The 15172-nt window shown below is 41.2% G+C and overlaps 1 protein-coding gene across 10 annotated transcripts in view; it reads left to right on the top strand.

The window, feature by feature from the left end:
* The window catches only part of LOC100523624 (methylmalonic aciduria type A protein, mitochondrial), a 101905-nt gene that overhangs the window by 8552 nt on the left and 78181 nt on the right, over positions 1-15172 (top strand). For 5 of the 10 annotated variants that reach the window (XR_014812858.1, XR_002346750.2, XR_014812859.1 and 2 more), the window contains exon 1: positions 13659-13797. Coding sequence is in view for 3 of the 10 variants with exons in the window: in XM_084972768.1 (XP_084828894.1) it covers positions 4434-4878; positions 7218-7340; positions 10065-10235; positions 11558-11643; positions 13648-13797; positions 14804-15091 (1263 nt within the window). In the remaining 7 variants the exon portion in view is untranslated. Of the gene's footprint in view, positions 1-4374; positions 4879-6534; positions 6684-7217; positions 7341-10064; positions 10236-11557; positions 11644-13647; positions 13798-14803; positions 15157-15172 lie in introns of those variants that run through there. The other 5 variants (XM_084972768.1, XM_021101542.2, XM_084972769.1 and 2 more) reach the window with 4 other exon arrangements.

Below are 15172 nucleotides of genomic sequence, written 5' to 3'. Positions count from 1 at the left end.
CAGCCAAAAAACAACATACAAGCACCATAATACTTTGACTTTTTCCTTCTGTGTGTAAAATTTTTTGAAAAAAGGAGTCACACCACCTCTTTATCTCCATTTACTCTTGGTAATCTCATATGGTCTCCTGGATTTAAATGACACTTAAACATTGATGAGTCTCAAATATATACCTCAGCTCTGGCCTCTTCTTGAGACTGCTAAATGCAACTGCCTACTCCAGATCCCACTTGGATATTTCTTAAGCATCTTAAGCTTAATGTATCTGAAGCTGAATGCCTGACCTTACCTTCAACCTCACCTCCTGCAGTCTTCCCCAGCTCATTAAAGGGCAGCTCCATCTTTGCTGTGGTTCAGGATAAAACCTGTGCCTCATCCTTGACTGTTCTCTTTCCCATCCCATGTCCCATTCATCAGCAGGTCCTACAGAATTCATCCAGAGTCTGTCACCACCCGACCTGGTCCACGTTCCTGTCATCCCATCTGCATTATTGCAGTAATCTCTTAGCTGGCCTTCCTGTTTCTTTTTTTGAATCCCCATCAGATTCCTTCAAAACAGAAGTCAGATCAGGTTCTCCTCTGTCTCATGGCTTCCCCTCTCATTCAAAGTCAAAGTCCTTCCAGTCATCCCTGAGGCCCTGTGTCTGATCCCCTCTTTGGCCTTCTCTTGTACACTTCCTCTTGTTCATTCTGGTCCAGCCACACTGGCCTTCTTATTTATATATCTCATGTCTGTCTTCCCTTATCAGGATGTTGGCTTCATGGGGCAAGAACTTTATTTGATCATTGTTGCACCCTCAGTGCTAGATTATTGCATGGCATGTAGTAGATGCTCAAATATTTGTTGAATGAATGCTTTGTAACCTTGTTTCTTTCTTTCTCTGAATGTATTCTTTTTTGAACATAACTTTGGTGGATAACAAGAGATAGCTGTGATAGGACAAAGGGTATATTTTAAATACTTCTAATTTTTTCTTAGACTACATATGATAGCATCTCCTGCATGGGAAAAAGGGACTGGGTTGGTAATAAAAATGTTCTGTATCCTGGTTATTTTCTCTTTCTCTGTTCTTTGGCTCTTTCTAATGCTGCCACCATCACTGTACCATGAAAATGCTTCTCACCTCTTTGAGAGGGACAGAACTACTAGTATCTATTTCTTTTGGCCAAAAGACCTCTCCTTTATTTTAAATTTATTAAGAAAAAATGCCACAGAGAGTCAACAGCCCTGGGTTTGAGTCCTCGCTCTGCCGCTGGCTATGACTGTAGTAACCTACCTCACTCTTGGTTTCCCCTTATTAAATGAGAATAATGACTGTCCACCTGTTCTCGTGGATTGTCTGGGAGAAAAAAGTGAAGTATTTGAAAATGATTCATAAACTCTTGAGTGACAGGCAAGAGGGAAATTAAATAAGATCAGATTAGCTTTTTTTTTTTTTTTTTTTTTTTTTTTTAATAATTGCAATGTGCCAGCTCCATGGCAGGCTTTGGGGATCCTCCCATGGACAGGAGGGTCTTGAATCTGGCTTCTCTTTTCCAGCCCTTAACGCCTTGCCTTTGTCCAAGTCCTCATCATCTCCGTTGGGTCTTTGCTAGGGTTTTCTAGGCTAGGCTGTATGTTACCAGGGTCTGGACGCCCTGGACTTCTCCACACTGCTCCTAGGTTATCTCCTAAAAACCAGAGTTGATGAGTCACTCACCTCCATAAACGCCTCCGTCATTTCTTCCCTACCAGCAGGACAAAATCCACTTCCTTGGCCTCAGTTTACATCCTGACTTGGCCTCATTTCCTATCACCAGGTTCCAGCTCGGCCTCTGTGCAAGTATGTTCTCAGCCTAGAAAGCCTCCCTCATCCTTCCTCACCTTATTTACCCTTTCAGATTCAGCCCTGACAGTTATTCCTCCACACCCTGAACCTTCTCCCCGGCGAGGGTTGCTATAATCTTGACTGTTCCCACAGCACATTGTTCTTTCTTTGGACATGGTGTTTCTTCTGTGAGCTGTTGAAGTGCTGGGCTGGGTGAGATAATATCTAGGGTGAGTAATGAGGTAGCCCACCTAAGGAGGTGAGTGAATTGAATGGGGCCTCTGAAAAAACATGTCCATGTCCTAAATCCCTGGAACTTGAGGATGTGACTTTATTTGAAGAAAGGGTCTCTGCAGATGGCTCTTGAGCTGAGATCACCTTGGATCTCTGAATGGGCCCAATTCAACAACAAATGTTCACACAGAGGAGAGAGAAGAGTAGGCCCTTTGAAGACAGGAGAGAATGGAGCGATGCAGCTGTGAGCTGAGGAGTGCCTAGTGCTCCCAGAAGCTGGGTGTGGTAAGGAAGAGTCCCCTTTGAGAGCCTTTGGAGGGAGTGATACCCTGCTAACACTGATTTCTGACTTCTGGTCTCCAGAACCATGAGAGGATAAATTTCTCTTGTCTTATCCACCCAGTTTGTGGGAATTTGTTACAGCAGCCTTGGAATATGAATATCGAAGCTTATAGTACAGTGACTGGGACATAGTAAAATGTCATTGTCTTCACCACCGAAAGCATTTTCATCACCATTGTTCTTACAACCTAGCCTGGGACCTAGAACCCGGAATATAGTACATGCTCAGAAAAGAGCCTGACCTGTGGGCATCCAGTTTGGGGGCAGTGGTGCTGGTGGTGATGAGAAGTGTGTCTAAAGATGTTATAAAGAGAGGGCCTCCAGAATAGAGCATCCCTTAATTTTTTTAAAATGTCTTTCTGTGTGTTTGTGTGAAAGGTTGTAGTGGATATTTTAAAATTGTTTTTTAGAAACATTTTTATTTTAAAATAAATCAATTATCTGCTTAGAATAAGACTAATTTTGTACAGATGGAAGCCGTAATGCCCCCTGCCCCCCCAAAGAGAAAAATGAGAAGCAGTTATAATTCTAACAATTAAAAAACCCTTAAAATGTTTCCCTTTTTTTCCTAATGGAACGTTATTTAGCTAAAATTAATTTCATGCTGGCCTTGAAATACAATTTAGAGAGGTACATTGGAGCAATAAGGTAATTTATTTCATTGTGCTACCAGGTACTCAAAAACTAAAGTTTTCAAATAATCAAAAAGACCACCTGGGTAGGTTAAATGTATCATTTGTAAATTTTAGTTTGCCACTGGAAGCTAGCTCTATGACCTAATTTTTACTAAAGTTTTATAAATTGGTGTAATAATAACAGCTAATGTAATTGGTATCGTAATAATAACAGCTAGTGTTCACTCTTACTCAGTGCCAGGCATTGTTTTTACATGGATTCACTCTTGTTCTCACTGCTCTTCTAGCCTCTTGCCTATTCTCTTAACTCAAAAGGAAGCTGAGGCCCAGAGTGGTTGAGTAACTTGCCCAAGGTCATTAAAGCTTAAGTGGCAGAGACTCAGAGTGGCCAAGGCTCCTGACCTCTGCACTGTCCTGTCTCTCAGGGGACTCTGTCGGACTTCATGGTCTCATAGAGTCTGAAGGGGAGACTATGAGTCATTCTAAATAAAGGGCCCTCATCCAATTTCATAGTGGTTCAAACTTTAGTGTGCTTTCCACAGAGATTCTGATTCCTGCGTGGGGAACGTGCACTTTTAATAAACATCCAGATGGTTCTGACGTACTTTGGCATACACTGGATCTAGTCCTCACAGTTGATTTCACATGAGGGCTGCTTGTGGTGGCGGTGGTGGTTTGTGTGCTTATGCGAGGCCATTCTTTGCATGTGTGTCTGTGTTGCAGGCAAGTTTGTTGAATACAAACTTGGATCTGAACTTAGGCCTTATCACCAGCAGTTCTAATCACCTTTCTTTTGTGGAGAATGAATGAAAAGCCAACATCACAGGGATTTTTTTTTTTAACCTTCTGAATGAGCTTCCAAATAAGATATATTTGATCTGAGGAAATTGTTCTATGATGAATATAAGGTCTGTAGACAAAGAAAATAAGCATGAGAAAATGGGATGGAGGTGGGGGGTTTGGTGTATTTTTTGTTTAAAAGGAAATTTTTGTTCATGCACGTCACACCAGAGCAGTAGTTTCATGATTTGTCCATGCCTGCAGCATGTGGACATTCCCAGGCCAGGAATTGAACCCACACCACAGCAGCAACCTGAGCTGCTGCCGTGACAACACTGGATCCTTAACCCACTGTACCACAAGGGAACCCCATTGGGCTACTTGGAATATTAACTGCAGACATGGAGGGAGTCTTCCCTCTTGTGTTTGGGAAGAAACGTTTACGCATTTGTGTAACCAAAACCTTGATTATGTTGTGTTTTAGAATCTAAGGAAAACACTAAGCTTGTAGTCTCACTACTCCAGTATCTTAGTTATACGTAGAACTGGGAAAAATATGTTTTTCTTTCTCTTAGGGAGTCACAAATCACATTGAACCAAAGACTGTCCATCATCATCTTCGGTTACAAACAAGATGAATGTTTCCATACTGCTCCAACATCCTCATCGGTACTTCCTAAGAGGCCTTTTAAGAACACCTTTCCGACGCTACCACTTCATCTTTCACTCAAGTACTCATCTCGGATCAGGAATCCCGTGTGCTCGGCCACTCAATTCTCTTGGACTCCATTGTACAAAGTGGCTGCTGCTGTCTAATGATTTAAAGAGAAAATTATGTCTTCAGACAACCTTAAAGGAACACAGTGAAGGACTTTCTGATAAAGAACAAAGATTTGTGGATAAACTTTATACTGGTTTAATCCAAGGGCAAAGGGCCTGCTTAGCAGAGGCCATAACTCTTATAGAATCAACTCACAGCCGGAAAAAAGAGTTAGCCCAGGTGCTTCTTCAGAAAGTATTAGTCTACCACAGAGAACAAGAAAGATTAAATAAAGGAAAACCACTAGCATTTCGAGTAGGTCAGTCTTTTTTTTTTTTCCCACTAAATATTTTTCTAAATTCTTTCTTTTAAAGTAGGTCTAAATAGTTTATGATCTAATAGGATTTTTTTTCCTTTAAGAAACTTAAAATTAATTTTATTTTTTTAATTTTTAAAATTATATTTGATTTACAATGTTCTGTCAGTTTCTGCTGTACAGTAAAATGACCCAGTTATACCTATACATATATAATGTGTATATATATATATACATATATATATATATTTCTTTTTCTCACATTTTTAAATGCCTATTCATTGCAAATATTAGTCCTGTTATGTTGGGGGAAAAAATACCATGACCATTTGAACCAAGGCTCAGTATTTTAAGAGAATAATATGAGATTTCTATTTTGGCAGGATTCTTACTGTGGGTCCCAGAATAGAAACATGGCCAGGAAGAACTTTTAACCCATTTACCCCTTTTTCTCAGTAGAACTTCTGGTTAATAGTCCAAAATGAATTCCCTGTTGTGGTGGTTTACCACCTGTAGTTATCCATATCACATTTCAGAATTCTGCTTCTTAGGTGTTTCATTAGTCTTTCTATAGGCAAATCTCATTTCTTTCAGATACTTTTTTTATTAAGAGTTTCTGGAAATGGCTTGGCTCTAAGCACAGCCATCTTGATACCAAAATGTATTGAAAAACAAGAGGCCATATTCATTTGCTGTCTAAAAATATTAGCTGTTCACTTGACTTCTTGAACAGTTGGCCTGTTTCTGTAATGGCAAATAAGCTTGCTATACTTTTGAAATTGTGCATTATCGAACAATCTAGATATGTTTGACCAGAAGGAATTAGGCAGGTCAGTTCTGGGCAGAATGAGCACTTTTCCTGATGTCAAACTAGGTGGTTCCAACTAGCCTTCTTACTAAAAAGAACTTAAAGTGGTGGACAAAATGCAGAAACTTCGTGAGGAATAAGTACCTATATTTAAAAATGGACTGGCATTACATTAGACTTCTATCTCTCAGTTTATTTGCAATACGGGGCCTAGAACCTCCTAGTTTTTAGGGTCACGGGGCCTAAATGCTTTAAAGATAACTTTAAAAAGAGCTCACCTGCTGATACTTATTTTTGACACGTCTTATTCTTCTGCCCTCACCGCGGGGACTCTTTTTGAGAGCACTACTCTGGGTGTTAACAATCTCTATGCATTGCAAACAGGCGAAATAGCAGACTCCCAAAGAGAAATTCCAGTTATGACGAAATGTTTACGTATTAGGCTTTGGAGAATCTTTGAAGAGAGAATGTCCAGAAATATCTGGAGTTAACCAGCAACTCATAAATTTGCAGCTCTCCTCTGGTTCTTCCATCTTGACCTTAGGAGGCCAGATGAACCTGGGTCATTTTGCTGTTATTTTATCACCATCGTAATTTAAGGCAACAAATGTTTATTCAGCACCCATGTAGATTTTTAAGACAGAGACCTGCTCTGAAACTTGTGGGAGGGAGCCAAGCATACCGTATATCATATGCCCTTTTGAATACAGTCGCAGCTAAGTGCTTATGTTTTATAAACTTTATTGAGCTTATGGTTATATATCTCTCGATGCTGTGTGCTGTTCTAAACATATTACAAATTAACTCATCTAATCCTTACAACAACCTGATATAAATCCATTTTACGGCAGCATATACTCAGGTACAGGATGGTTAAGTGACCTGCCCGACATTACACAGCTCAAAGGAGGCAGAGATAGAGAACTGGCCAACTGGCTTCAGAGTTTGTGCTCTTACTGGCCATACACTCCACATAGGGGAATTTCCTGCCTTTATTAAGGTAATTTTTTTCCAGGATTCAGTTTATATTATTTCTTTGAGTTATGGGTGAGCTGAAAAAAAAGTACCTTTCATAAATAGAAAATTATTTTCTCAGTCACTGGGAATTTCTGGAATAATGAGTTGTTTTTCCAATGGGAACATAGCATGAACAGAATTGGGGTGGGTGGAATAATTCCTGATCATGAGAGGTGGGCAAATGTTGGAGAAATTCAGCACATTAACAACACAGGCAATGAAATCTGCCCCCAAAGGTTTACATTACAGTAAAAAGGCAAGTCGCATTTTGTAATTTTTAGAAGTGAATTTGATGAACATACAGACCTCAGAATTGTTTCCTCCTGTATATGCTGATTACTCAGGAACTAGATAAATAGGTAGATTTTCATTTACCACTTTAGGAAATGTTAAACTACATTAATGATGGTTTTAATCAATTAGGAGAAATAGAAGATGGTCTTACTATTTTAATGGAACTCATCATGCTGCTGATTTCATTTACCTCATTAAATTACAAGGTCTCTTTCCACCATAGGCTTGTCTGGGCCTCCTGGTGCTGGAAAATCAACCTTTATAGAATATTTTGGAAAGATGCTTACTGAGAGAGGGCACAAATTATCTGTGCTAGCTGTGGATCCTTCTTCTTGTACCAGTGGTGGTAAGTATTGCTGAGTCTTTGTAAATCGCAGAGCAGGGGCTCATGAGGCTGCTCTCTGTTACACTTTAGTGAGAATTTGCATAGATAGGTGGTCTCTAACCTCTTGGGAGTTTGGTCTCAGTGATGGAAGGGAGTCCTGAGGGGTGCAGTGGAAGCTGAGGGAGGTGGTCTGGGGCTCTGGGCTTTCTGGAGGAGCTTAGCTGACGGGCTGCCCAGGAGTAGCTTGGGTACCAGGAGAACAGGGGCCAGCAGTTGAAGATAATCCAAAGCAAATTTCATCCCTTTGTCTCACCTGAGCCTCAATGCCTCCTCCCTCCTGTTGTTTTTCCTGGCTGCATCAGCCTCTACACATTTCAGAAAGTGGGTTCTTACTCATTAATTTCCTCATATTGTTGTAACATCTCTTAAGCTTAAAAAAAAAAAACTTCGTACGCCACATAACTTGTCACCTGTTTATATTACACATTTGGTTAACCAGAAAGCTTTTAGAGGGCCCATGTAATATGCTGCTGCTCCCCGGCAGCGCTTAGCTGAGGACATTGCACACAGAGCTCAGCAATCACTTACTGATTTGAGGTCATGCAGTCACTCAAAGTTTAATTTGCAGCTCATCAGAGATAAAATGAATAAACTTAGTTCTCCAAAGGATCCTTTAAGGGAAACATAAAGCATACTATATAGATACGCAGGAAAGGTTTTTCTTCTCCTACCCCTCTTTATGATTTAGGCATCTCACATGACAGTGATTTCAATGCCTACCATAGGGGAGGCCTTATGCAAGGAGGGTACTGTGTCGTTTAATGGTGAATAAGACATGGTCCTCTTGGCCTCATGGAGCTTTGTATCTCATGAGGGAAACAGTAAGAACTCAGGCCACAAGGCAATGTAATGTGTGTTCTGAAAGGGGAGATTCAGGGTGACTGGTGGAAGGTCTGGTTTATATTTTGTGGGTTTAATACTAAAACAGTGAAGCGTATCAAATTATATTTCAGGGGCTTTAGGCCAGTATAGAGGTGGACAGCAAGTCTTATTACTACTCATTGAGAAATTTAACTGAGAACATTCAGTCTTTGATTCACTATAATGATAAAATGTATACTTGCAAGGTTTAAGGTCTTATTTATAGTCTGAGAACAATTTTGAAGATAAGTGCTTGGACAAAGAATTTTTTAATAGTGGCCCTCCTTTTCATATACCCTGCCTTCGTAATACTCTAGAATACTTCATAATACTTTAGAGTAGCAAAAGAAAACAATAGCTTGAGATAAGAATAGCAGAGATATGCCATGAGATAATCTGATTCAAGTTGCATAGCTATGTGGTTCCTAACCTTTCTCAAACCAAATATGAGGGTCTTTTTCCCAGGTCAGAATACATAGACTTTGAAAGAGAAAAAAAATACACAAGGATAAACAGGACAACCTATTTCTACCTTATCTTTGCAGCAGTACATACATTTGAAAAATAACATTCCATTAAAGTTTGAGAAGCCTGTAGTCAGTCCTTGTTGTGCTTTGGTCATAGGTTCCCTGCACTGGGGTTTGGAGCACTTCCTAAGGGTCTGCAGTCAACAGTTTAGGATTTGCAAAGTCAATCATAAGGGAGAGTAATTTCCTAATGGTTTACTTTCATGCATTAGGGTCTATAAGATAATAATGTATAGTTTTGGCAAATTGTTGATTTACACAGAGATTATTTCACCCAGAAAATTACTTTAGAACAAAGTTTGATATACAGTAAATAAGATAGTTGAGCTATGTGGTAGGTGTGTGCATGAGAATTAGAACCTATGAGAACTCAAAACTGGAATTATAAGGGAAAAGGGAAGAGAAAATGGGGAAATCATATCTTTAAGGAACGTCTCAATGTTTAGCATCATCTTTGGAAAAGTTAGCTCCTGAGCAAAAGTGAAAATAAAAATTTAGATTAAAAGAGCACTACATTTTCAGATGTTAGTATATGGCTAAAGGAAAGAAAGTAATTTCACTAGTTCCAGGGCTTTCAATCTTCTAGAATTTGCAGGTACTGATATTTGCCAGATGACTGCAGTAAACCCTGAAACAGCACTAGTTTTATTCCATACTTTTCTTACATCAATTGCCTATTGAGAATAAGCATTCAGTGTACAAAATATATAAGACACGGTCCTATAGATGAGGCACTTAAAGGAAAGCAGAATTTCTCAACCTTGGTACCCACATTCTTTGTTGTGGGCAGCTGTCCTGCACACTGAAGGATGCTTAGCAGTATCCTTGGCCTCTACCTACCAGATGTCAGAAACAGCCTACCCCCCAGTTGTGACAAGTATAAATATCTGTAGATATTGCTAAATTTCCTCTGGGGGAATAATCACCAATTCAGGATTACTAGGAGGACAGGAAAGAAACCACCCCAGCTGGGAATAGAAGGGTAGTTTGGAGGTTAGTGGAAACTGACATTGTATAGGTAAGGCAGGCTGCATTCTCCGAGCCTCTAATGCAAGGCTGAAGAATCTAGATTTGAACCTCTAGTCAGTGGGAGCCTTTACAGATTTGAGGAGCTTGAAGTGTAAGATAGATTAATATGGCATAATTATAGTATATATCATGGGAAAAAGCTCAATAATGTGAAATATAATTTGAGGTCTTGGGAGAAATGTGATAAAGCACTTCCCTAGGAATTGGCTAGTAGAGAATGGGCCCTTACAGGTGCTCCATGATTATAAAATGTAACTGTGTGTTTTAGGATCACTCTTAGGTGACAAAACCCGAATGACTGAGCTATCAAGAGATATGAATGCATACATCAGGCCATCTCCTACCAGAGGTACTTTAGGAGGTGTGACAAGGACCACAAATGAAGCTATTCTGTTGTGTGAAGGAGGGGGATATGACATCATACTTATTGAAACCGTAGGTGAGTGTGTTTTTCTACTTCAGAGCAATAAAATGCCCTAACACTACGTCGTGGCTCAGTGGTTAACGAACCCAACTGGTATCCAAGAGGATGCAGGTTTGATCCCTGGCCTTGCTCAGTGGGTTAAGGATCCGGCATTGCCGTGAGCTGTGGTGTAGGTAACAGACACCGCTCGGATCCTGAGTTGCTGTGGCTGTTGCATAGGCCGGCAGCAGCAGCTCCGATTCGACCCCTAGCCTGGGAACCTCCATATGCCATGGGTGCAGCCCTAAAAAGACAAAAGGAAAAAAAAAATGCCCTTATAATGGATGCTGTATAAAGATGGGTGACAGAGCTCCCTTGTGGTGTAGCGGGTTAAGGCCAAGGGAAAAAAGAGAGATGAGTGACAATTTAATTTTGTTCATTCAGCAGATATTTGCTAAAGAGGTAGTTAAATATAAGCTCAGACTCTGTAGGAGATATGCGTATATAGCCTATGATCCTTATCCTTAAAGAAAAGGAAGCTGAGCCTTGTGTTTGGGTAAGGGTTATACAAGGTGGTATTTTGAGTGCTAGAGGAGAACTATCAGCATTAGAACGACCTCTGGAAACACTGCTTTAACATAATACCCATTTTATTTATATCTACAATATTCTTTAAGAAAATTAATGTTGTTGGGCACATCTCAAATACTAGGCCATGTTTTATTTCATCTTATAGTCCTTGCAGAGTTACACACAATGAAACTATTGAAAAGGAAACCCCAAGAAATTCCCATCCCCACGGGGAGATGATTGTTATATTACTGTGTGATCAATGTTTGTGACACAGCCTGGCTCAGATTTGGGGGATCAGAGAAGACTTCAAGGAGGAGATGACAGTTGAACTGAGTTCTTAAGGGAGAGTTGGACTTAAGTATGGGCTACAGGGCACTCACAGAGGCAGGAGTGAGCTGAGTGGTCAGTTCAGAGATCTGTAGAGCCTGCAGCCTGAGGGCAGGGGGTGAGAAGGTGGGACTAGAGAGCAGGAGCTCTGCCGCCCAAGGACCAATGGAGGAAAAGTTGCCTGGGTGGAGGTGGGAGAATCAGGGGAGAAGAGGACCATAAAATCACATGTACTAACTCTGTTCACGGAGCCTCGCCAGGGAATGAGGGAAGGAAAGGTGGGGAGGGACAGTGGCATTTAAAAGACATTGTTCAGAGGTGGGTGTTTAAAGTGGGACCGCATTGAGTGTGTGGTCCTGAGTGCGTAAATGATCACGAATGGAAGTGATGGTCAGGGTAGTGGAGAGAGTCACATTCCTGTGAGTATTTCAGTGTATGGTTGTGATTTAAAATTTCAGGTGTGGGTCAATCAGAGTTTGCTGTTGCTGACATGGTTGACATGTTTGTTTTACTACTGCCACCAGCAGGAGGAGATGAATTGCAGGTAATTATTTTGACTTTTTCATCCCCCAAAATACAGAGTGTACATCTCTGAAAGTACAAAATTCCCATTGTTGTGTTTTTGCAAATTAAGTGGATATTAGTGTGAGGAAAGAAACATCATTCACATTGGCTGAAATAACTGAGTCGAAGGCATATTCTCTCTGATTTTTTCCCATCTTATTAAGTAATAGAATTTATGACCTTGAGTTAATCATACAACTTAGGCTTTTCCCCCATGTAACGTGGGAGTAAATGAAATACAGGGATGGCTCCAGCCCAAAGAGGCCATTGCTGTGAGGTGTTTGTAGTATAGTTGTATAGTATGGTATAGTATAGTGTAGTATAGTTGTATAGTGTAGTAGAGTATAGTGTGGTATAGTTGTATAGTGTAGCAGAGTTGTAGAGCACAGTGTAGTATAGTGTAGTAGAGTTGTAGAGTATAGTGTAGTATAATTGTAGAGTGTAGTAGAGTGTAGTGTAGTGTAGTGTACTAAAGTCCCTCATAAGATATTCCTCTGTTTCTCACTGGGGCCCCACTGGCACAGCTTCTCTGTTGTCAAGAGGTCTTCCTTTCCTCCTGCAGTGAGGGTCTGGCATCGACTCCCTGGAGTAAGCGCACCCTCACTGGATGAGGGCACCGTCTTCCTCAGGACTGCCTTCACTCAGACCCGTGGTGAGCCCGGGGGCTCCCAGGCCGCAAATGTGGGGGTTCCCACTACTCTCTAGGTTTGCTCCTTCACAAGAATGACTCAGGGAACTCAGGAAAGCACAGTATCCCAGTTACAGTTTTATTGTGAAGGATACCAATCAGGCCCAGCCACACGAAGAGACCCAGAGAGAGGCCTGGCAGGGTCGCAAACGCCAAGCGCCTGTGTCTTCCGATGCATTTCCCTCTTGGCCTGCCCATGTGTATCACCAGGGATGCTCCTGAGCTTCAGCGTCTGCAGTTTTTCTTGGGGTTTTATTATGTAGGCATGACTGACCAAATCACTATTCACATGATTGAACTCAGTCTCCAGCCCCCACCTCCCTGAGGGGGGCAGGCTGAGATCACATTAGATATCACATGCCCACGTACCTAATTAGATATTTTAGCCCAGCCCTCTAATCACGTGGTTCGTTCTTCTGGTGTGGTCAGCCCGAATTCTGTGTGATCTCGTTGCATAAACTCAGGTACAGTCCTAGGCACCCATGGTGAGTAACAAAAACACTTCTGTCATCCGGGAAGCTCCAAGGATTACAGGTTACCTCCCAGGTAACCTTGGACAAGGACCAGACAAATTCTTTGTTATACAACACCTCCCTTTCAGTTGACTAATCATAAAAAACTAGTGATAGCAGAGTCTGGGTGCTGCAATTTAGAAACATTAACTATTAGAATTTCATCATTGAAAGTTATATCTAAAGACATTTGAAAAAGAGTCAAAATCTACATTTTCCAAACAAAATTTGGCCTTAGGGTTTTTCTAGTACTTTCATGCAACATAATTTAAATCAAGAGGTTGAAGTATTCTTAGCCATCAAGTTATTTTTTCCTCAAATGCAAGTAGAGGTACGCATTTAAGGAAAACTGCAGAGACTTTGTTTCTGGAAACGCAGATACCAGTGACAGGAATGTTTTCTTTTTCAGCCCCTGAATGATGGTAGCTTTGCCTCCTGCAGGGTTAGCTCCTGAGAAGTGAAATCCATCATGAGACGGTGTGAACTGTCCCTGCCACGCCATCATGTTGTGTCTGGGCGATACGTTTACTCTCATTCTGACTGTATTTCAGTGTGATAGTCTCCACATGCGGAAGAGATATTGCAGATGACTTCTGTAATCCCAGGAGTCAGTGTTTTGAGTAATTTCTATCAAGTAATTGTGACTCCTAGTAGCCAGGGCTTGGGAGGGTGCAGAGAGAAAGTTACAGTGCAGGACTTTCAAAATCTTAGCATTGACTGGTGTCCCATTGTTACCATAATTACATGTCGCAGGAAAATTAATTTCTTCTCTTTTTCTCTTGAGGGTATCAAAAGAGGTATAATTGAGATGGCAGATCTGGTGGCTGTGACCAAATCTGATGGAGACTTGATCGTGCCAGCTCGGAGAATCCAAGCAGAGTACGTGAGTGCGCTGAAGTTACTCCGTGGCCGTTCAGGAGTCTGGAGACCAAAGGTCAGCTTGCGTTTAGTTCTGTGTTTTTTATCCCACATGGACATGCATGTTGGAGGAGAGGATATAAATCCCTGGCTGGGCATATATTGTCTTTGCTTGTGTGTGAGATTATAACTGAGGAAATTATGACAAAGCCAGGGTGTGTAGTTGTGATATTAAACATAATCCTTCAACCGTTAGATGTCAAAAACTAGGTGTTGATAGATTAGATTGCTGAATGCCTGGCCCGAGTCATTTGGAAGTGATGGCAGATCCATTCTGAAAGGAACCATCCTTCAGGTTATGGTGCAATTAACGATTTGATTATCTGTATTAGAGTCTGAGTAAGAGGGAAAAGGCTTTGATGTGATCACTTTCCTTCCCATGCTTGTTGGGTCATGTTTTCAATAAGGAAAAAAAATCCCATAGGAAGTGATGTAATGATATTGATGTGGACACCTTATCCATAGGAGGACACTGTGTTTAGATTAAAGAAGCTGCTGTAATCACTCTAATGAGAGCAATAGTGACATCCCTTACCGTGCGCTCCTGGCACGTTTTCTGTGCTGGGGCAAGAGCTGTCCTGTCCACACAGGTGCCGTTGCTCAGTTTGTAGCACCTGCTGAATCAAGCAACTTTGACAGAGGGCACAGGCTACTTTCTCAACCTAGCTTCATTTTCTGGCACTGAGGCTCAGGGAAACCTGTGCCCTTCTCATCCTAGTGACCCTCTTAGGTCCATCCATGTGGCGTCTGAAGACCATTTGAGCAATCTTCAATCAAAACAAATCTCTGAGCTAAAAAATTTGACCTTGAATCAATGTCTTGTTTCTGATTTGCACTTAGTCATCCTCCTTAGTTACCTTCGGCTGTTTCTCCATGTATCTACTTTGACACAGTGGTAAAATGTCTCCTTTTTGTTGCTTGCCTATTTCCATAGACTAATTAATTGCTAAATGGGAGAGTTCCCATGAAAACGCCTTCTGTCATTTTAGGTAAAATAGTTCTGGTTTTTCCCTTTTCCATAGGTAATTCGTATTTCTGCCCGAAGTGGAGAGGGGATCACAGAAATGTGGGATAAAATGAAAGAATTCCGGGACGTAATGCTTGCCAGCGGGGAACTGACTGCCAAACGACAGAGGCAGCAGAAAGTTTGGATGTGGAACCTCATTCAGGAAAATGTGGTAGAGCATTTCAGGACCCATCCCACAGTCCGGGAGCAGATTCCCCTTCTGGAAAAGAGGGTTCTCAGTGGGGCCCTGTCTCCAGGACGAGCAGCAGACTTGTTGTTGAAAGCTTTCAAAAGCAGAGACTAATGAAATGCATCCTGTACAATAATTTTTTGTATCATTCTATAAAGTATTTTACTATTAAAAAGTCACTTATTTGTGTGCTTA

Source organism: Sus scrofa, chromosome 8 (genome assembly GCF_054392235.1).
Source record: "Sus scrofa isolate SSC_HxYL_T2T_F1_AM1 chromosome 8, Sscrofa_HxYL_maternal_Yorkshire_Landrace_v2.0, whole genome shotgun sequence".
Taxonomy (NCBI): Eukaryota; Metazoa; Chordata; class Mammalia; order Artiodactyla; family Suidae; genus Sus; species Sus scrofa.
The sequence above is the reverse complement of the archived record's forward strand: the minus strand, read 5'-3'. Positions and strand labels throughout refer to the sequence as shown.